The sequence below is a fragment of the Chlamydotis macqueenii genome, chromosome 13 (genome assembly GCF_036417535.1).
Source record: "Chlamydotis macqueenii isolate bChlMac1 chromosome 13, bChlMac1.mat, whole genome shotgun sequence".
Taxonomy (NCBI): Eukaryota; Metazoa; Chordata; class Aves; order Otidiformes; family Otididae; genus Chlamydotis; species Chlamydotis macqueenii.
In genome coordinates, this window is record NC_141568.1 from 17257153 (window position 1) to 17272363 (window position 15211).

The 15211-nt window shown below is 38.7% G+C and overlaps 2 protein-coding genes across 5 annotated transcripts in view; one reads left to right on the forward strand and one right to left on the reverse strand.

The window, feature by feature from the left end:
- SLC6A2 (solute carrier family 6 member 2) overlaps nucleotides 1-15211 on the reverse strand; it is a 416570-nt gene that overhangs the window by 235101 nt on the left and 166258 nt on the right. The window lies entirely within an intron of this gene.
- SLC12A4 (solute carrier family 12 member 4) overlaps nucleotides 1-15211 on the forward strand; it is a 50306-nt gene that overhangs the window by 2171 nt on the left and 32924 nt on the right. For 2 of the 4 annotated variants that reach the window (XM_086758288.1, XM_086758289.1), the window contains exon 2: nucleotides 14472-14749. The exons of the other annotated variants lie outside the window; for them this stretch is intronic. In XM_086758288.1, coding sequence (XP_086614414.1) covers nucleotides 14578-14749 — 172 coding nt within the window. In that variant the 5' untranslated portion in view covers nucleotides 14472-14577. The remainder of the gene's footprint in view (nucleotides 1-14471; nucleotides 14750-15211) is intronic. 4 annotated transcript variants of the gene reach the window in all.

Sequence of the window (15211 nt, forward strand, 5' to 3'; positions counted from 1 at the left end):
CTATTCTGACTGCAGCACTGAACCATGCTGCTGAAAGTTATCTGGGCCTCTTTATTTTAAAACTGATAAATATCTAGTAACATCTCTATTAATATATAGTAGTTAGTTCTGTTTCTGTTTGAACTATAACTGCCTTTTATTTTTTAATTTACTTTCACAGTAATTAAGTGTTGTTTCATATCCTCGGGGTGTACGTATAAAGATACGCTGTCTTGCCTACCTGTACTGACAAGTACGCTCTTCCCCACTAGCTTTTTCTGTCTCTTCTGGGATTCCTTGGGTTTATGGCTTTGTAGAGGGGAATCTGAACTGTGTTGTGTTATTCCTTTGGTTCTTGGTGCTTCCTTCTACTTCCTATGCAGAGTACAGTAGCCTCTTGTACTGAGGGAGCGTTGGTGGAGATGGGAAGCTCCTGTTGAAGACAGAGTATCTCACATGTTTAGTATGTGAGTATGACAGAGTATCTCTATCATGTTTAGCCCTGGCTGGAGCCTGCAGACCGGAGGGAAGAGCGTGACCCTCCAGAGCCTTCTGTGGAGCTCATTACGGGGCTCGTGGAGGATTTGTTGGTGTTGGTGACACCTCTGATTCCAGATAAGGTAAACTTCGTTTGACTTGAGTGCACAGTTTCAGAGTTTTAGGTTGTAGCCCTATCAAAGTGCGTACAATTAATATTGGCATTGCAGGAATGCACACAGAGCTGCCTGAGCAGTGCGAATTGCCCAGTCTTTCCATGCGATCAAGTAGTGCCACCATAGTCAGTATGAGGAATTGATTGCAGTTGTTCTGGTGAATCTTCTCCAGGGAAGATTTTATTTTGTCAGCTTGCAGTTCAGAACCTTGTTTAAAGACTTCTTCGGATTGCTCAGCTTGATCAGAGATGGGTTAAAGTGATTCAGTAACAACACAACCCTTCAAGCATGTGGTCTGTCATGGTAATGTAACTCTCTTTATAGCTGGTCTGGAACAGCATGCAAAGTAGTGTCTTTGTTGTCCAGTACTCCTTGCACAGTATCTTAGGCTGTTGCTTGTGATTCTGACAGATTCGTATTTCACTCTGACCTTTTCACTGCAACCTTTGTTTGTCATAGCCTTGTTTTTGAATGTTTTTTTCTGAATTTTGCTTTATTTGGGATATCAAGTGATATGGTGTCATCTAAACACTGCAGACATGAAGCCATTCTGCAATAGAATTTCTTGCATCCATTTCCATAAGAAGACATTAGTCAGCATGCAATAACTTAGCCTTCCGAGACAGCTCCAGTGCTTGCTTGTGAATAAAATCAGCCTTTTTTTTTCTAAGCAGGTTCCACTGACTGGCACTGCTTGTAATAGATTTTGACATCTTCCATTTAGAAAAAAGAAGTACAAAGAATTATCCTGTGATCCTATGATAAACATGTGAGCACTGCTTTATGGATCGTCAGGGATGAGAAATGTGAATTTGGCATCTCTTTGCTCTTTGAAATAATGCCAACATGTTAGGTTGGGTACACAGAGTAAGAAGAGGGACAGTGGGGTCTGAATAGTGTTTAAAAAAAACAAATAAGCTTTGCTTTAATAGGAATCTCAACTCCACAGTGATTGTGCACCCTGTTAACCAAAGTGCGGCGATGTCATGTGTCCTGTGGGAAGTCACTTATCTTCCTGGGACTTTTGTTTGTGGAAACGAGACACTAATCAGCTTGGTGTCACTAACCAGCTTTGGTCAGCTGCCACCCTTGGTTTTTGCCAATGAATTGCTCTGCTTATGTTTCAGTATCACATGGCTTCCTTTCAGCCCATAGTTTTCTGACTAGACTTGAGACCTTTTCCTCATGCTTACAGTCTGCATCGGTATGTACCGTGCCGCAGCAGATTATGCTGGTCATTTGAAACAAGCTCTTTTCGAGAAGATAGATAAAGAAAGTTCTGGTGTGATAGCAGCGCGCTTTTACTTTGAGCTTCTTCCTGGTTCACTGCTTTTTAATATGTGGCAACTTACTAGTTTTAAGTCTTTTGCAAGACTTGAAATAAAGCTTACATAAAATATGTCTGGAGATACTTTTAATGGGGATACATAAATCATAAATAATTCAAAAATTCCTTTTCAAAGTGCTTAATTCTTTTATGTAGTTGTTTTGGCAAAGTCCAGAGATCAGATAAAATTAGTCATAAAATGGATTAGGTAGTACAGCTAAATAGGAGCAACAGAAACGTGTTCAAATATATTTTAGATAATCTTAAATTCAAGAACTTCTGCTAGCAGTAAAGTGGGTAAATGGTGCTGTTACAGTAGTGGGATATTTTTGCATAACCTCTGTAGCACATGTATCTTCAGCATTTTACATGTTGCCTCAAAACTGCAGAAAGAAGTAATGGAGGATGCAGCCTGGGGAGGAGTTGATGCAGAAGCTCTGAATTGTTTGGGAGGAAAGAAAGTAACCTGAGAACAGAAATACGCTGATGTCAGTGACCTGTCTCTTCTGTTGATTTGTAAATGGTGCAGAGACTGCATCTTCTTCAATTTAGTTGCATTTTGATTGGGGGGAGGGGTTCTGTTCTACTAAGTTTGGTATCTGTTTTCCATCTCTAGAAAGTTTAATGTGTAAATTTGGAGATATTAAAGGTCTCCTGTCAGTGCTAAATATGTGGATATTGGTTCCTGTTCCATAAAGGTTACTTGTGAGATACTTGTAGGATACACAGCAACGGTTATAATTTGAAGTGTGGATCCTGACAGGGGTCTTAGCAGCAGGGTCATCCTTTTGAAGTCCTATGTTTGTTTTTTTTTTCATTCCTATTTGTGTAATTGGCGATCAGCACAGCACTCATAGCAGTGCCAAACTCCAGAATACTTCTTTTGGTGATACAGGTGCATAGATAAGTGGACTCTTGCTTCAGATAAGGAAAGATAAGGGTGTGGTATGTAAAAAATGAGAGTGGAGAAGTATTTTGGGAGATAATTAGCTGTTTATAAAACTTGGGTGGGTGAAGGAGAGGGTATATACTTTCTTCATAGCCTGTAAGCGAAGGAATTTCTCAGAGAAGCTCATTTTAATAGAGTCCATGGTGAATACCTCAAGTTTCTTTTAGCAGCCTGCGTTTTTGTAAGGTTTAATTATTCTATAAAAGCGCTTGTCTAAGAAAAGAAAAGTTCATGTTACAGCATAAACTGTTACTTTTGCTAAGCATGTCTTTCATACCTCTGGGGTGATTAAGACAGAGCTGGAGAGGCTGCAGCTGTCCGATACCAAGGGAATCTTGGTGCCAACGGCTGGCAGCCAGGAGGCTTGGCTAAATATAGAAAAACATGGGCTTTTCTTGTGGGTTCTCTGGTATTTTAGTTATTTCAAAAAGCTCTGGGAAGGATCTTTGTGATATCTCTTAGTGATTTGAAAGCAACTCCCATAATTGTGTATGTGTGGTTCTGTATGTTGCAAAAAACTAAGGGAAGATTGAAAAAAAAGAAAAAAACAACCCACAAACCACCAAAAAGCCTCTGCTGGTCTTTTGTAGCTCCTGATTTTTTATGTATCAGAGAACACCTGTATTAGAAGGCTAAGCAATTGCACATGGAAAGACATGGATTTTCCAATTAGTTCTACCTACAAATGCTTGTTCCTTTTGACTTCCTAAGTGGCCATTTCAAACTTGAGTTGAGACTAAGTTTGGGTATTTTTTTTTTTTTTACGTGCTGGAGCTATATTTTTTTATTTAATCTCAGCACTTTTCTAAATAAATTCAAATAAATTTTAGTGCTTCTTATGTTTGTGATACATATCTCTCTCGTATAAAGTTGTGTGTGTTCTATAGAATTTCCACTTGCAGATTTCTTCACTGTTTCACTTCCTTAAATTAGTGACCTTTCCTTTTTTTCTCCGACTGCAGCAAAATTAAAGGATACATTTTTACATGCTCTTCAATATTAAGTTTAAATTTGGCTTTTGCTTAAAAATTCCATGTGAAATGGAGATTAAGGTACTTTGCAGCCTCATTGACTAGGAAATGTAGCCAAACATAATAAATACAATTTGCTGAAGTTAAAGAACAACAACAACAACCTTGAGGAAGATCAAACTTAGTGATGACTGCTTTCTTTTGAAACACTGGCCCAGGTTGCCCAGAGAGGTGATGGATGCCCCATCCCTGGAAACATTCAAGGCCAGGTTGGCCGGGGCTCTGAGCAACCTGATCTGGTTGGAGATGTCCCCTCCTTGCAGGGGGGTTGGAATGGATGGGCTTTAAAGGTCCCTTCCAACCCAAACCATTCCGTGATTCTGTTCCGTGATTCTGTTCAACAAAATGGGGGACACCTTGTGCCCCATGGAGAGAGCAGCTGCGTTTGGTGAGTTTCCCCTGCCAAGACCAAGTTGAAGATTTACACCTCTTAATTTAATGTGCAGACTCATTTATGCTACAGAAAAATTGCTATTGTCACCAATATGTGGGATTAAGATTTATTTGATCAAAGTGTTTGTGTCTTCTACCTATTGGTTCAAGGTTTTTCTTTAAATGCTTTAATCTGTGACCTGAACTATGGAGAAAAACCTGCACCATTTTAAGACATGGTCTAAAGCCTGTTATACCTACATTTTAGGAACGTTTTCATTGTCTTCAGTAACCTTTGAATCAGAAATTTTGAGTCTCTTAGTTGTACTAAGCTGATCTTTATTCTCACAGATCAGAAAGTTTTAGTATTTTTTGTAATTTTGTTTAGTAAAATCTCTTTCTTAATTATTAGTTTTCAATAGATGTCTGTTAAGATCATACTAAGTGATCCCTTAGCAATGAGTAGTACTGTTCTTGTTCTTTCAGTGGAACTGCTTTGGATTATTTATTTCAGTATACTTGGATTTTGTCATGCATCTTTCACAGTGGCTGCTGTAGCAAATGCTAAGCAAACAAGGTGTTCTTTTTCAGCAAGCAAAATAATGAAATACCATACACAAAAAAAAAAAATAGTCTTTCAGCAAAATCAAAGACTTGACATACGTTTAATATGTTCTGTCTTTAAATATAAAAAGTCTACGTGACCAGGAAAAATACAGCTCTTCTAATGGATGTAGGGTAAACTTCTCTGGATTTTGGATGCAGTAGCATTTTGTAGACTGTTATGTGGTACAGGTCCCTTTTCTTCAGCCATCCGTTGCACACCGATCCAGAGGTTATTTTGTAGGCTGTCTATTGCCTCTTTGTCCTGAGTGACAGTTATTTTAAACATTGTTTCCCAAGTTTCAGATTGTCACTTCTGAACCATAAAAAGAAGTTAATTTGAGTTAAAGTAGGAGCATTTTTTCATAATAGGTTGTAGAACAAAGCTTTAGATTTTGTGGTAGGTATTAGGTTTGGCATGGAAAAGACTACTATTTACTTTCCAGCAGTCTTAATTCATGTCTGAGCAACAGAGGTGTAGGTGTAGGTTAGAACAGTTCTGGGAATACCTTTTTTTTTCCCAAAATCTTTGTTGCTATTAAGGGTACTTGGTGGATTTTTTTTTTTTTTTTTTGTGAATCATCTTTTGATCTTCATTCTGCTCTACAGGACAGAGAGGGGGAGCTCGATGTGCAGAATAAAGCGCTAATTGCCCCAAAAGAGCATTGACTCTATTAGCTTATGGATGAATGGGGAAGCTTGATAACTTGGCGGTTTTGCCAAGTTAGCTATGCTTTGCTGACTGGAGGCAGCCTTGGACTTGTTGAAAATGTAAGTGAAATAGCATTTTCCTGAGCAGAAGAGGAGAGGCCAGTGCCATGGTGGGCTGGGCAGCTGAGGCAAGGGGTGAGGGAGGAGATTGCTGGTACTGGTGAGGGGGGGGCGGTCACCATCCCATCTTTCTTGTGGTGGTCACAGTGCCCCGACAGGAGAAGGGGGAAGCTCATTTGCCTTGGGTATGGCTTAGCAGAATTTCCAAAGGTATTCAGATTCTGTGTTTGCCTAGTGTTCCCTGGAAGTTTGTCCCACAGGTCTGTCACTTGAATCCAGAATACTTAATTTGCCCCCTTCTCCCTGCTCCACTCGGATGACCTGCATTGTCCTAGAAGCCCAGCTCTTTAATTGATTGACACGTGGTCTGTAATATAATTAGGTTGCAATCCATCGATTACTTTGAAAATTAGAATCAAAGCTGTAAGCTGATGTTAGAAGCTGGCTTGCAGGGAACTGTAGCAGAGATTGTATAACGAGATCCTGGGAGGGGGGAGATGACGCAGAGCTCTGTGTTTAGGGCAGAGCCATGCTGTACTACGTGTAGATTCAAGCTAATTATGCCAGAACAAAACTGTATGTGTGGGGTGGTGGGTTTTTTTTTTGTTTGTTTGTTTGTTTGTTTTTTTTTCCCCTCCAGTCTAATTGTCAACCTACTTTTTCATCTCCTACCAGTAGCCAGCAATTTCTTGTGTTTATCTGAGGGATTTAGGACATTGTTCATTACAGGTAGCTCCTTATTGTGAAGCAGCTTTTACTGCTTCCATCCAAACTTTTGCTTTTTACTTTTATGTCAAAGACAAAGAAGGATTTTTATGGTGTGCCATTAGAAGCTGCCCATTTGCTGGGTTTGGGTAACTCTGACGGAGGGCAAACTTGCGGAGACTTGCCATTGCGTATTTTAAATTGCTGGTTGCTGCAGTAAAATACAATTTTTATGCCCTAGAGTATAATTGTTTTTCATAAAATTATCTATAGCAATGCAGCTTTGTGTTGTGATCCTGTCTGTGCTTGCAAGCTGAGCAGCGCCAAGCTTAATTACTGTGTGCAAAGTCCACCTCTGGATTTCCATGGAGGACGTCAGATCTGAGTCAGGACTCAGAGTAATTCAAGGAGACGGTGTAGCTGCTGGTGTCTCTGATGGAGGACAGCACGTTACTGTTTCTTCTCTGCCTTCTACCTTTGCATTCAGGAACTTTGCCTTCCTGTTCCACTTCCACATAATGTAACTGAGATCACTTCTAATATAGTATATATTTATATACAGACTCCATCTAAAGGACAAAGGTAGAGGTTCCTTAATAGTCTTGCAGTTCTGATTTAAGAACCTACTGCTTTCGAATATTTTCAGCTTTCTTCTGCGAAGGTTTTCACATTCAGTCTGTGATTTTACAATATGAAGTGTTCAGCAGCAATACCACTCATGTGTCTCCCCCCTAACAGGATGCCTTCCTTTCCCTTGATTCTTATTTGTCTTCTGCGCCTCTATTCTGCCTTTGTCCTTTTAAGACACTGTATTCTGGACTTTGTGATAGAAACATATGTTGAGCAGGAGTAAGCTCACTGTCACATGTCCCTGAGTTTCTTCTGACTTAGGTTCTGTTGCATGTGCTTGATTTAATTTCTGACTGGTGGAGCAGAAGACAAGTGATCTAATGTTGCCCATTGCTTCTTGGTAAGTTTCTGTAAACTTATGTGCTGTACTCATTTTGCTGTGATGCTCTTGCAAATGGATGAACTTTTTCTAAAATGATGATAAAAGCCACTCTGTCTTGTCCAGATACCTGACCTGGTCTTGGTCTGTGCTGCGTGTTAGCCAGTGTTGAAATATTTAGTTCTGTTTTGGAAGGCTTGTGAGCTCTTCATAAATGTGTGTTTGAATATATGTATTTTAGAAGTACTTGTGGTTGTTTGCTTATCATGTGTCCTGTCAGAGCACTCTCCACCCTCTCACCCTCTAAAATGTTCAGTGGGATGGAGTTACTTCCTTTGTTTGGAGGAGTCTCATGCTGACTTGTACTTTCTTTAAGTATTATGACCGGAGTTACAGTGAGTTTTGGCTGTTCGTAACACTTCATACTGAAAGGTCAGCTCTTCATCCTTGGAGCATATACAAGTTTAGCTCTTTTTTGTCTTTCTCTTTTTTTTTTTTTTTTCCCCTTCCCTTTTCTTTCTTTCCTTAGTTAAAAAAACCCAAACCTCTCACTCTTTGTTTTTACGTGGAACAAAGTACTTCTCAAATGTAAGAGAAATCTGATATTCAGCACTTTCTATATGAGTTAACTGAAAACTAATAAAACATCTACTGTCTTCCAGGAATGGACAGTAGATGTCTGTTAATGTATAGTATGTAATGCACAGAATGTACATACATTGAAATTTTCTAAGTAATTAAACCTTCTTTTCCTGTTATTTTCTGTATGTCTGGACATATTTAGCACCCTGGCTCATTTCTTCACTATCTCCACTTGTTCTCTGTAGGAGGTTTTTGAGTTGATGGCAGTGTTGACTTGATGGTCACTGTGCCCATCTGCTGCTTCTCACTCCATGCTTTCTGCCTGTGCAATTGTTTCTTTGGCACATATGCTGGAAGGGAGGGAGCAGATATGTCTGAAATTGTGGTTTGTGTTGTGGGGTGCTTCTTTTTGAGTTTGGATTTTTTTGTTGTTCTCTCATCTTACTCCACAGCCATGGTCAGCTGAACAGGTATAGAGCTGAAAACAATTTTCTGTAACTGGTATCAGAGAGAAAGGTGAATTGAATATTGCATGAAATCTGCATGCTGGTCTCAGGTGTATGTTGCTGTCTCTTAGACTAAGTGAGAATATTTTACAGCGAGGTAGGAGGCTTTTCATGAGGCAGGGAAAATGCTAGAATGCTTCTCCCTATATTTTGATACACGGTGTGCTGTATCTGAGGTGCCTTCATGCATGTGAAGGGATGGAGTTTCAGGGAGGAGAGTTGTGAGAAACGATTTGGAGTCGTTCCACATGAAAGAACCTGTGAAGTGGATTGCAGTGAAGTACAAAGGTTGTTTTTACAGAGTTTTTTTTCAGCTGGCAATGACAAGTTATATTATGAAAGCCTCCAAGTGATGTGAGTTCCTAAATCCAATTTATCAAAAGTGACTTGGCATCTGTAATTACATAGGCATTTTTGGTGATTGCACCTACTGTATAGTGTAGATAAGTCTCCATGTGGTGTGTGCTGGTATCCAGAGGACCTCCTTATGAATGAGCAGAGTGGAGGGGGTTCTGGTAATTATGAACCGCTTAAAGTCATTAAGTTAATATTTACTTATGTATCTTATATAAACCTTCATTTCATAGTGCTGATGCTTTTTTTTGCTTTTTTTTTTTTTGATCTTGCATATGGTTTGTCCATGAATGTGTAATCATATTAAAAAGTATTGAAGATGGAAAGAAATACATCACTGTTTTCACTTGAAAGCTGAAATGCCTGGAGGGCTAGCATCACAGAGCCATACTTTTTGTGACATTAGCAGGTTTAAAATGCTGTCTGATTCCACACTCAGCAAGCAGCAGATCGTGGCACACACTTTTCTGAATAAGTGTGCAAACAGCTGGCAATGTGCCTCATAAATGTGGCTGGGTTTGGATTTCACAAATAGCATTTTCAGTAAAATCCTGACACTTGTGTATTTTCTCAGTGTTGAAAGGATTATAATGCCAGGATTATATCAGTGTCGGCTTAGCTTTCTGTAAGAAACTATTTTGCTTCCTGAAAGAGATCAGCTCCATTCAACATTGCAGCCAGCAGTCAGTTTGTCAGAGGAGGTAGAAGAAAGTTCTTTTGGGAATACAGTATTATTAAACTTATCCGATCCTCAGGACTTCACAGAGAAGGCGTTTACTAAAGCATGTACTAAGAGCGGAAAGAAGAATAATGGTAAACCAAATTACAGAAAATGGCAAAGAGCTATTGCTAAAGGGTAAGTACTTCATGTTGATATTAATACCTACAAAGGATTACAGTGTTCTGAAACTATCAGTGTATCTTAACTGAAGAATAAAATCGTTGCCCTTTGCGAAACACAGGATTATTAAATTGCTAGATCCTTTCAGTGGTGTAGTATCAGTCAACTTGCCTGGTAAAGCTGTTCTCTAATCTAGTTTTGCAAAGTACAGTAGAAGTCTGATTGTAACTTCACACGGGTTTATCCAGGGATAAATGAAAGATACGTGCTTCATCGTACACTTCATTCTGTGTGTACTCTGGTGTAGCCTGTCTGTTGCATAAGTTGTTGTCTAGGAAAGCCTTGGCTTTTCTTTCATGCAGCACACAAACAAATACAGTATTTGGAACTCAGAACTGTTTCTGAGGAACTATTAGATTATCACCAATACAACTTTTAAATTTACTTTTTGGTAGAGCTGTGCTTTGTTTGTATCACTTTTGTAGATGCCAAAGCTGTTGCAGATTATAAGTATGTGCATGCTATCTACAGTGTAGCATGTCATGAATTTTAAGAAGCGTGCCTTCGCTTTGTGGGTAAAATTCAGTAAACTCAAAACTTTAATGACATACCAGTTTAACAGTGAAGTAAATAGCGTTCTATATTAGTCTTAAAATTATGAATGAACACATTATATTCTTAAAATACCCATAAATGTCAATAGTTTGGCATTTAAACGGCAGTTTCTCGTGGAAACATGTTTCTGGGTCTAGCATATGAAGAGTTCAGTGTCGTCAGTGAAACTGGTAGTTTGAGCCTGTGTCTAAAGTACAGAGCATCTCTGCTGCCTAGAAGCTATCCAGGTAAAGATCTGTCTTTTCATTCTGCTGTTCTTTCCTCTCATGCACCCTTATTGTTGCTTGGATTGTTATCTAGTGCAAGTCTGGCCTTTATTTTCATAAAACACTGGGTCAGCCAGGAATTTGCAGCTCATGCTTTCTGCCATCTTCGGTGAAAAAGGCCTGGTAGCTCAAGGTCTTAAGTGCACTGGCATTAACGGATTTCAGTTATTTCATGACCAATGCCTAGTCTGTAGTGTGAATGAGTTCTGGGTAGCTAGATGCAATACTATTTATTTCCTGTTTCTCCTATTTCTGATATAAATATAATACTCCTAATAAAAAAAAAACACCTAAAGCACCCCACCCCCAACCCAGGAACTTAGTAAATTACTGTTTTCAAAATATTTTGAGAACTCTTTTTCTGAGCTTGGAATGTCACTGTCAATCTTTTGCTAATGCAAAATAATTAAATTCTCATTTTTAGTTTTGAAAAATCTGTAAGTTAAGTTTTAAATCATGACCTTCTGTTTTTGCATGAAAAAAAAAGTGCTTTGGATAATATAGACTACTTTGTAGCTGGAGTGAAAATAAGTATTCCTCATTATCAGATTTATGATGTCAGCTGCCTCTTCTGCTGCCATAAATGAGTTTGTAATCAGAATTTTCTTGTTAGAGATGCTTCATGTTTCTGGCTAGCTGTGTGTTGTCCACACACAGAAACAATCATTTGTAATAGGCTATCTTTCTTTTATTATTTTTAAACAAGTTCTCTACTTTGGACTGTTAAGGCATTTGAAAGTGAGTAACTGAAGAAAAGAATCAGTATCTGATTTCTGTTTATGAGATTTATACATAATGATCTCTGCAAAAATATAATTGTAAATTGAATTATTAGTTATAGTCTCCCAAATGAACCAAGAAAGAGGTTTCAGAACAGTTTTGAGAGTAAGAGTTTTGTTTAGCCGAGCCACGTAGATAAAGTATATAAGCAGATTTAGAATGTATTTGAAATCAAACTGTCATCTACACGTTTGTTAGGTTATGTTAATATGACAGTCTCTTGATATACTTCAACAAAACTCTTGAATGTTTTGCTGCTGAAATGTGGAGATATCAGGTTCTTGAACTACTCGCATAGGCCAAGAAACTTGTTTAGGGTTTTCTTTTCTTCAGCAATACTCTGTTCTGCAAAACTTTGCCACGGCTGGGCGATGAGAGGGATGCTGGCTGAACATGGCCCAGCCTTTTGGAGAGAACCAAGTTTTATCTCGCAATACAGGTGTTTGAGAAAGTAGTATAACTGTTAACATCTGGAAAGTGCTTTCTGAAGAACTGTATTAAAACAGTTTATTTTGTAGAAGCAAACAAACAAAAGCCCCAAAGTGATGGTTTTTTATATTAAAACTTTATTCTTAAGGCTGTGAACAAATGTCTTCAAAAATAATGCTATGACTAATAAAATTACCTGATTATGCAAGGCAGAAATAGTCTACCTGAAAATAATTTCTGTTTACAGCAATCCCATTGTTCCTCTAACTTTTTTTTTTTTTCCTGTAAAATACCTATCTTGGGTGTATTCATTTCTTTCTAGGTCTTGTGAGAACAGTAAGTTTAAGCAAAGCTATGTTGGTTTTGCAGTCTAAAAATCAGACTGAATTCTGGCCTGATTACCAGTTGTGCAGAAATTTGCAGAAGATCTTGGCACATGAAAATCTGGAAAAGCATAAAAAAATGAGAACAGAATTAGCTTGCTTTCTGAAGCAGGATAAATTTTGCATACTTTAAACCATATATAAACTAGGTTTTTATTGACATTAGGACCTCTTTTGAGGTAATTTGCAGCATGCCAAGATGTGTGTACAGGAGAGGCACTGCAGGGATCAGCTGGTTGAGCCATCTCTTCCTGAATGAAAAGCAAGCCTGTATGCTGAATATAACTGCTTGCTGTTTAGATAGCTGAAATCGAGTTAAAGGAATCACACACGAACCACGTGGGTATCAACTCTCATTTCTAATTTCAGTGCTATTTGTAGATGGCATATTAAAAATATGTTGTTTTTTTTTTAATTAAAAAAGTCCAAGATTAAATAATGTCCTCTGTGCATGAAAATGGCTCAGTTTTGTCACTAGCTGTTGCAGGCCTTGTGGCCAGTGATGCAAAATAGTGTCTGAATGACTGAAAAAAGTGGTGTTAGCTACTGTATGGTCTATTTCATTATGCTTTTTTTTTTTAAGTTGTGGTGTACACAAAGGAGTCTGTACATGCATAGTACAGTTACAAGTGAGATATTAGCTCTTATTCTGCTCCAGAAATTAAATTATATTGAGAGGACGTGTGTTGGGCTTTCATTTGAGCTGGTTTTCTAGTGAATATCTGCTGTTTGTCAGTTATAAAAAGGTAAATAAACCAACAGGTTTGTTTCTTTGTCAAGCCTAGCATTTCTGTTCTAACTCTGATCTATACTCTGATTCACGCTAAAATTCTTTGAAGAAATTTAGCCCCTGAGTTAAGATTTAGCTGTTGATATTTCAGACAGAGAGGATTATGACAACGCTGCATGCCAGCGTCACACGTGGTAGCCACACCTGGAGCTTTGTTCAGCTTGCCTGTGTAGCGAAGCACGTCTGAGGGTCCGTGCTTTCCTCCTGGGATACTCGGAGCGGAGCTGTGAGGGGAGCGTGGTGTGGGTGCCTCTGCCTACTTTCTTTTAATTAGCTCAGATAAGTTCCTGTAAAAGCAAAGTGACTTAAGTTTGTGATTGGTGTACAGCAATCTTGGGAATCTTTTTTTTTTTTTTTTTAATGTTGTAAGCCTTACTGCAGCTTAATTAGCATTACCATACCGTGTTTTCACTGCTGCTGTTATCTGTGCTGGCAAGACTAAAGCTGTCCATCTGTGCCTTCAGCGTGCCTTAACTTGTCAGGTAGATAGAGCCTCCCTAAGAACTAGGTGAGCCTCTCTGCGTGTTAGTCATGTCCAAATGGAAAGATCTGAAGTTGTTGTAAGATGTACTAATTTCCCCTTCTTTAACTGAACATGATGAAGTAGGGGAGTGGTAGTTTTCTTTAAGGGAGTTCAGAAACTGACGATAGAGGAGAATAAAACCTTGACAGGTTGTCATGCAGCCTGCCACCTTCTCAAAGGGATGATTGTTCTTGTAGTAGTCTGGCTGAGCAGACTTTATCACTGTGAAGTCTCCTGGTCTTTAGGATGGTCTCACAGGGCCCAATTGTTCAGCTTGCATTTATCCTCACTAGTCTGTCATTCTTATAGTTACTTTCATATATGTGTTTTATTTGTAGTTCTCTCTAAATTCTGGTTTTCATCCCTTAGTTACTAAAGAAAATGCATTGACTTGCACTCAGCATGCTGAAGCAGTGAAACTGTTTCTGGCCTAATCCCCTTCCAGAAAGAAAGCAGTAATGTGAATGCTGTCAGCTGTGTTCTTAGTCTTTTTTGAAAAATAAAGACAACATAAACCTTTTGAGAAGAACAAAATAAAACCAGTCAGTAGGCTGTCCAGTACAGTTTTGCCACAGTGTTTTTTCTTGGCAACAAGATGGAAGCTAGGCAAAAGTTTGGACATCCATTTACTGCTTTTATTCTGTCTCTTGGGATCGTGTGTTTGCATGTATGGGAGTACGCATACTCAGGATTTTTAGGTTTTAGATTTTGTTCCATGGACCATCGTTGATGTTTTATGGAACTCAGGTGACCTGCACCATGATGAACCTTGTTCTACAGACCTGTGTGCATACCTGAGAGGGGAGCTCTAAAAAGTTCAGGGAACTGTGGTGGAGATCTTTAGATAAACTATGTAATTCTAGTGGTGTCTGCAAGTAGAATTATTTGGTTTGGAAGAGAACTGGTAGCATTCAGAAATAAAACGCGTCTGTTACTGAAAGATAAAAAAGACTGAGAAACAACGAAATAAGAGTAAACATGAACCTACTTAGAATATAGCTCGCCTGCCTCAAAAATTGAGATTAATTAGGGACTAAGGTAAATAAATTATTCTCTGTTGCAGAGTATTTAGCTCCCTCTTTTCGAAATGTTCCTTGCAAAACATTCTTACATGATGAAAACTAACACCACATAGCTACTATCCAAGACCAAAGACTTGATAACTAAGAATGTCGAAAACTGTACGCATGTCACAAGATGGTGCTTGCCCAGGAGACTTCATGCTTCAGAATGTAAACTGTCCTCGTGTGAAGCTGGGGCAAGAATTCCCCGGAGTAGCTTTCCGAGGTCACCTCCGCTCTCTTCCAAAACTGATGGAGATGACAAGCTTTTCCCATGCAAGTAAGTCTTTGAAGCTGCTGGTGTTGCGCATTGGCAGATGGAATATACAAGAGTAATTTCTTATTGCAGTACATGTTATATACTGTGCTGCAGCCCACTTTATTCTGTCAAAGTACATTTGTGATTCTTGTTCAGGAAATGCTCATCTGCATTTTACTCATAAAATTGGAAACACAATGTGGAAAGAGAGAAAATGAGATGAACATGTGAATGTTGTGATTTAGTACATGTCTGAAAAGTAAAGATTGCACCAAACGTGCAACTGTGGTGAAGGTGATTTTGACTATCATTTAACTAGCTGTATTTAACTTAGCAATGTAGTATTCATCTTGAATGACCACATATCCCTGCAGTACCCAGTTCTAAATATTGGTGAAGTTAAAATAGGATGTCATCGTAAAGAACTTGAATATAAACTTAATCCTTGGCTTCCTGTAGAAAGTGCACAGTGTTTGAGAGGGG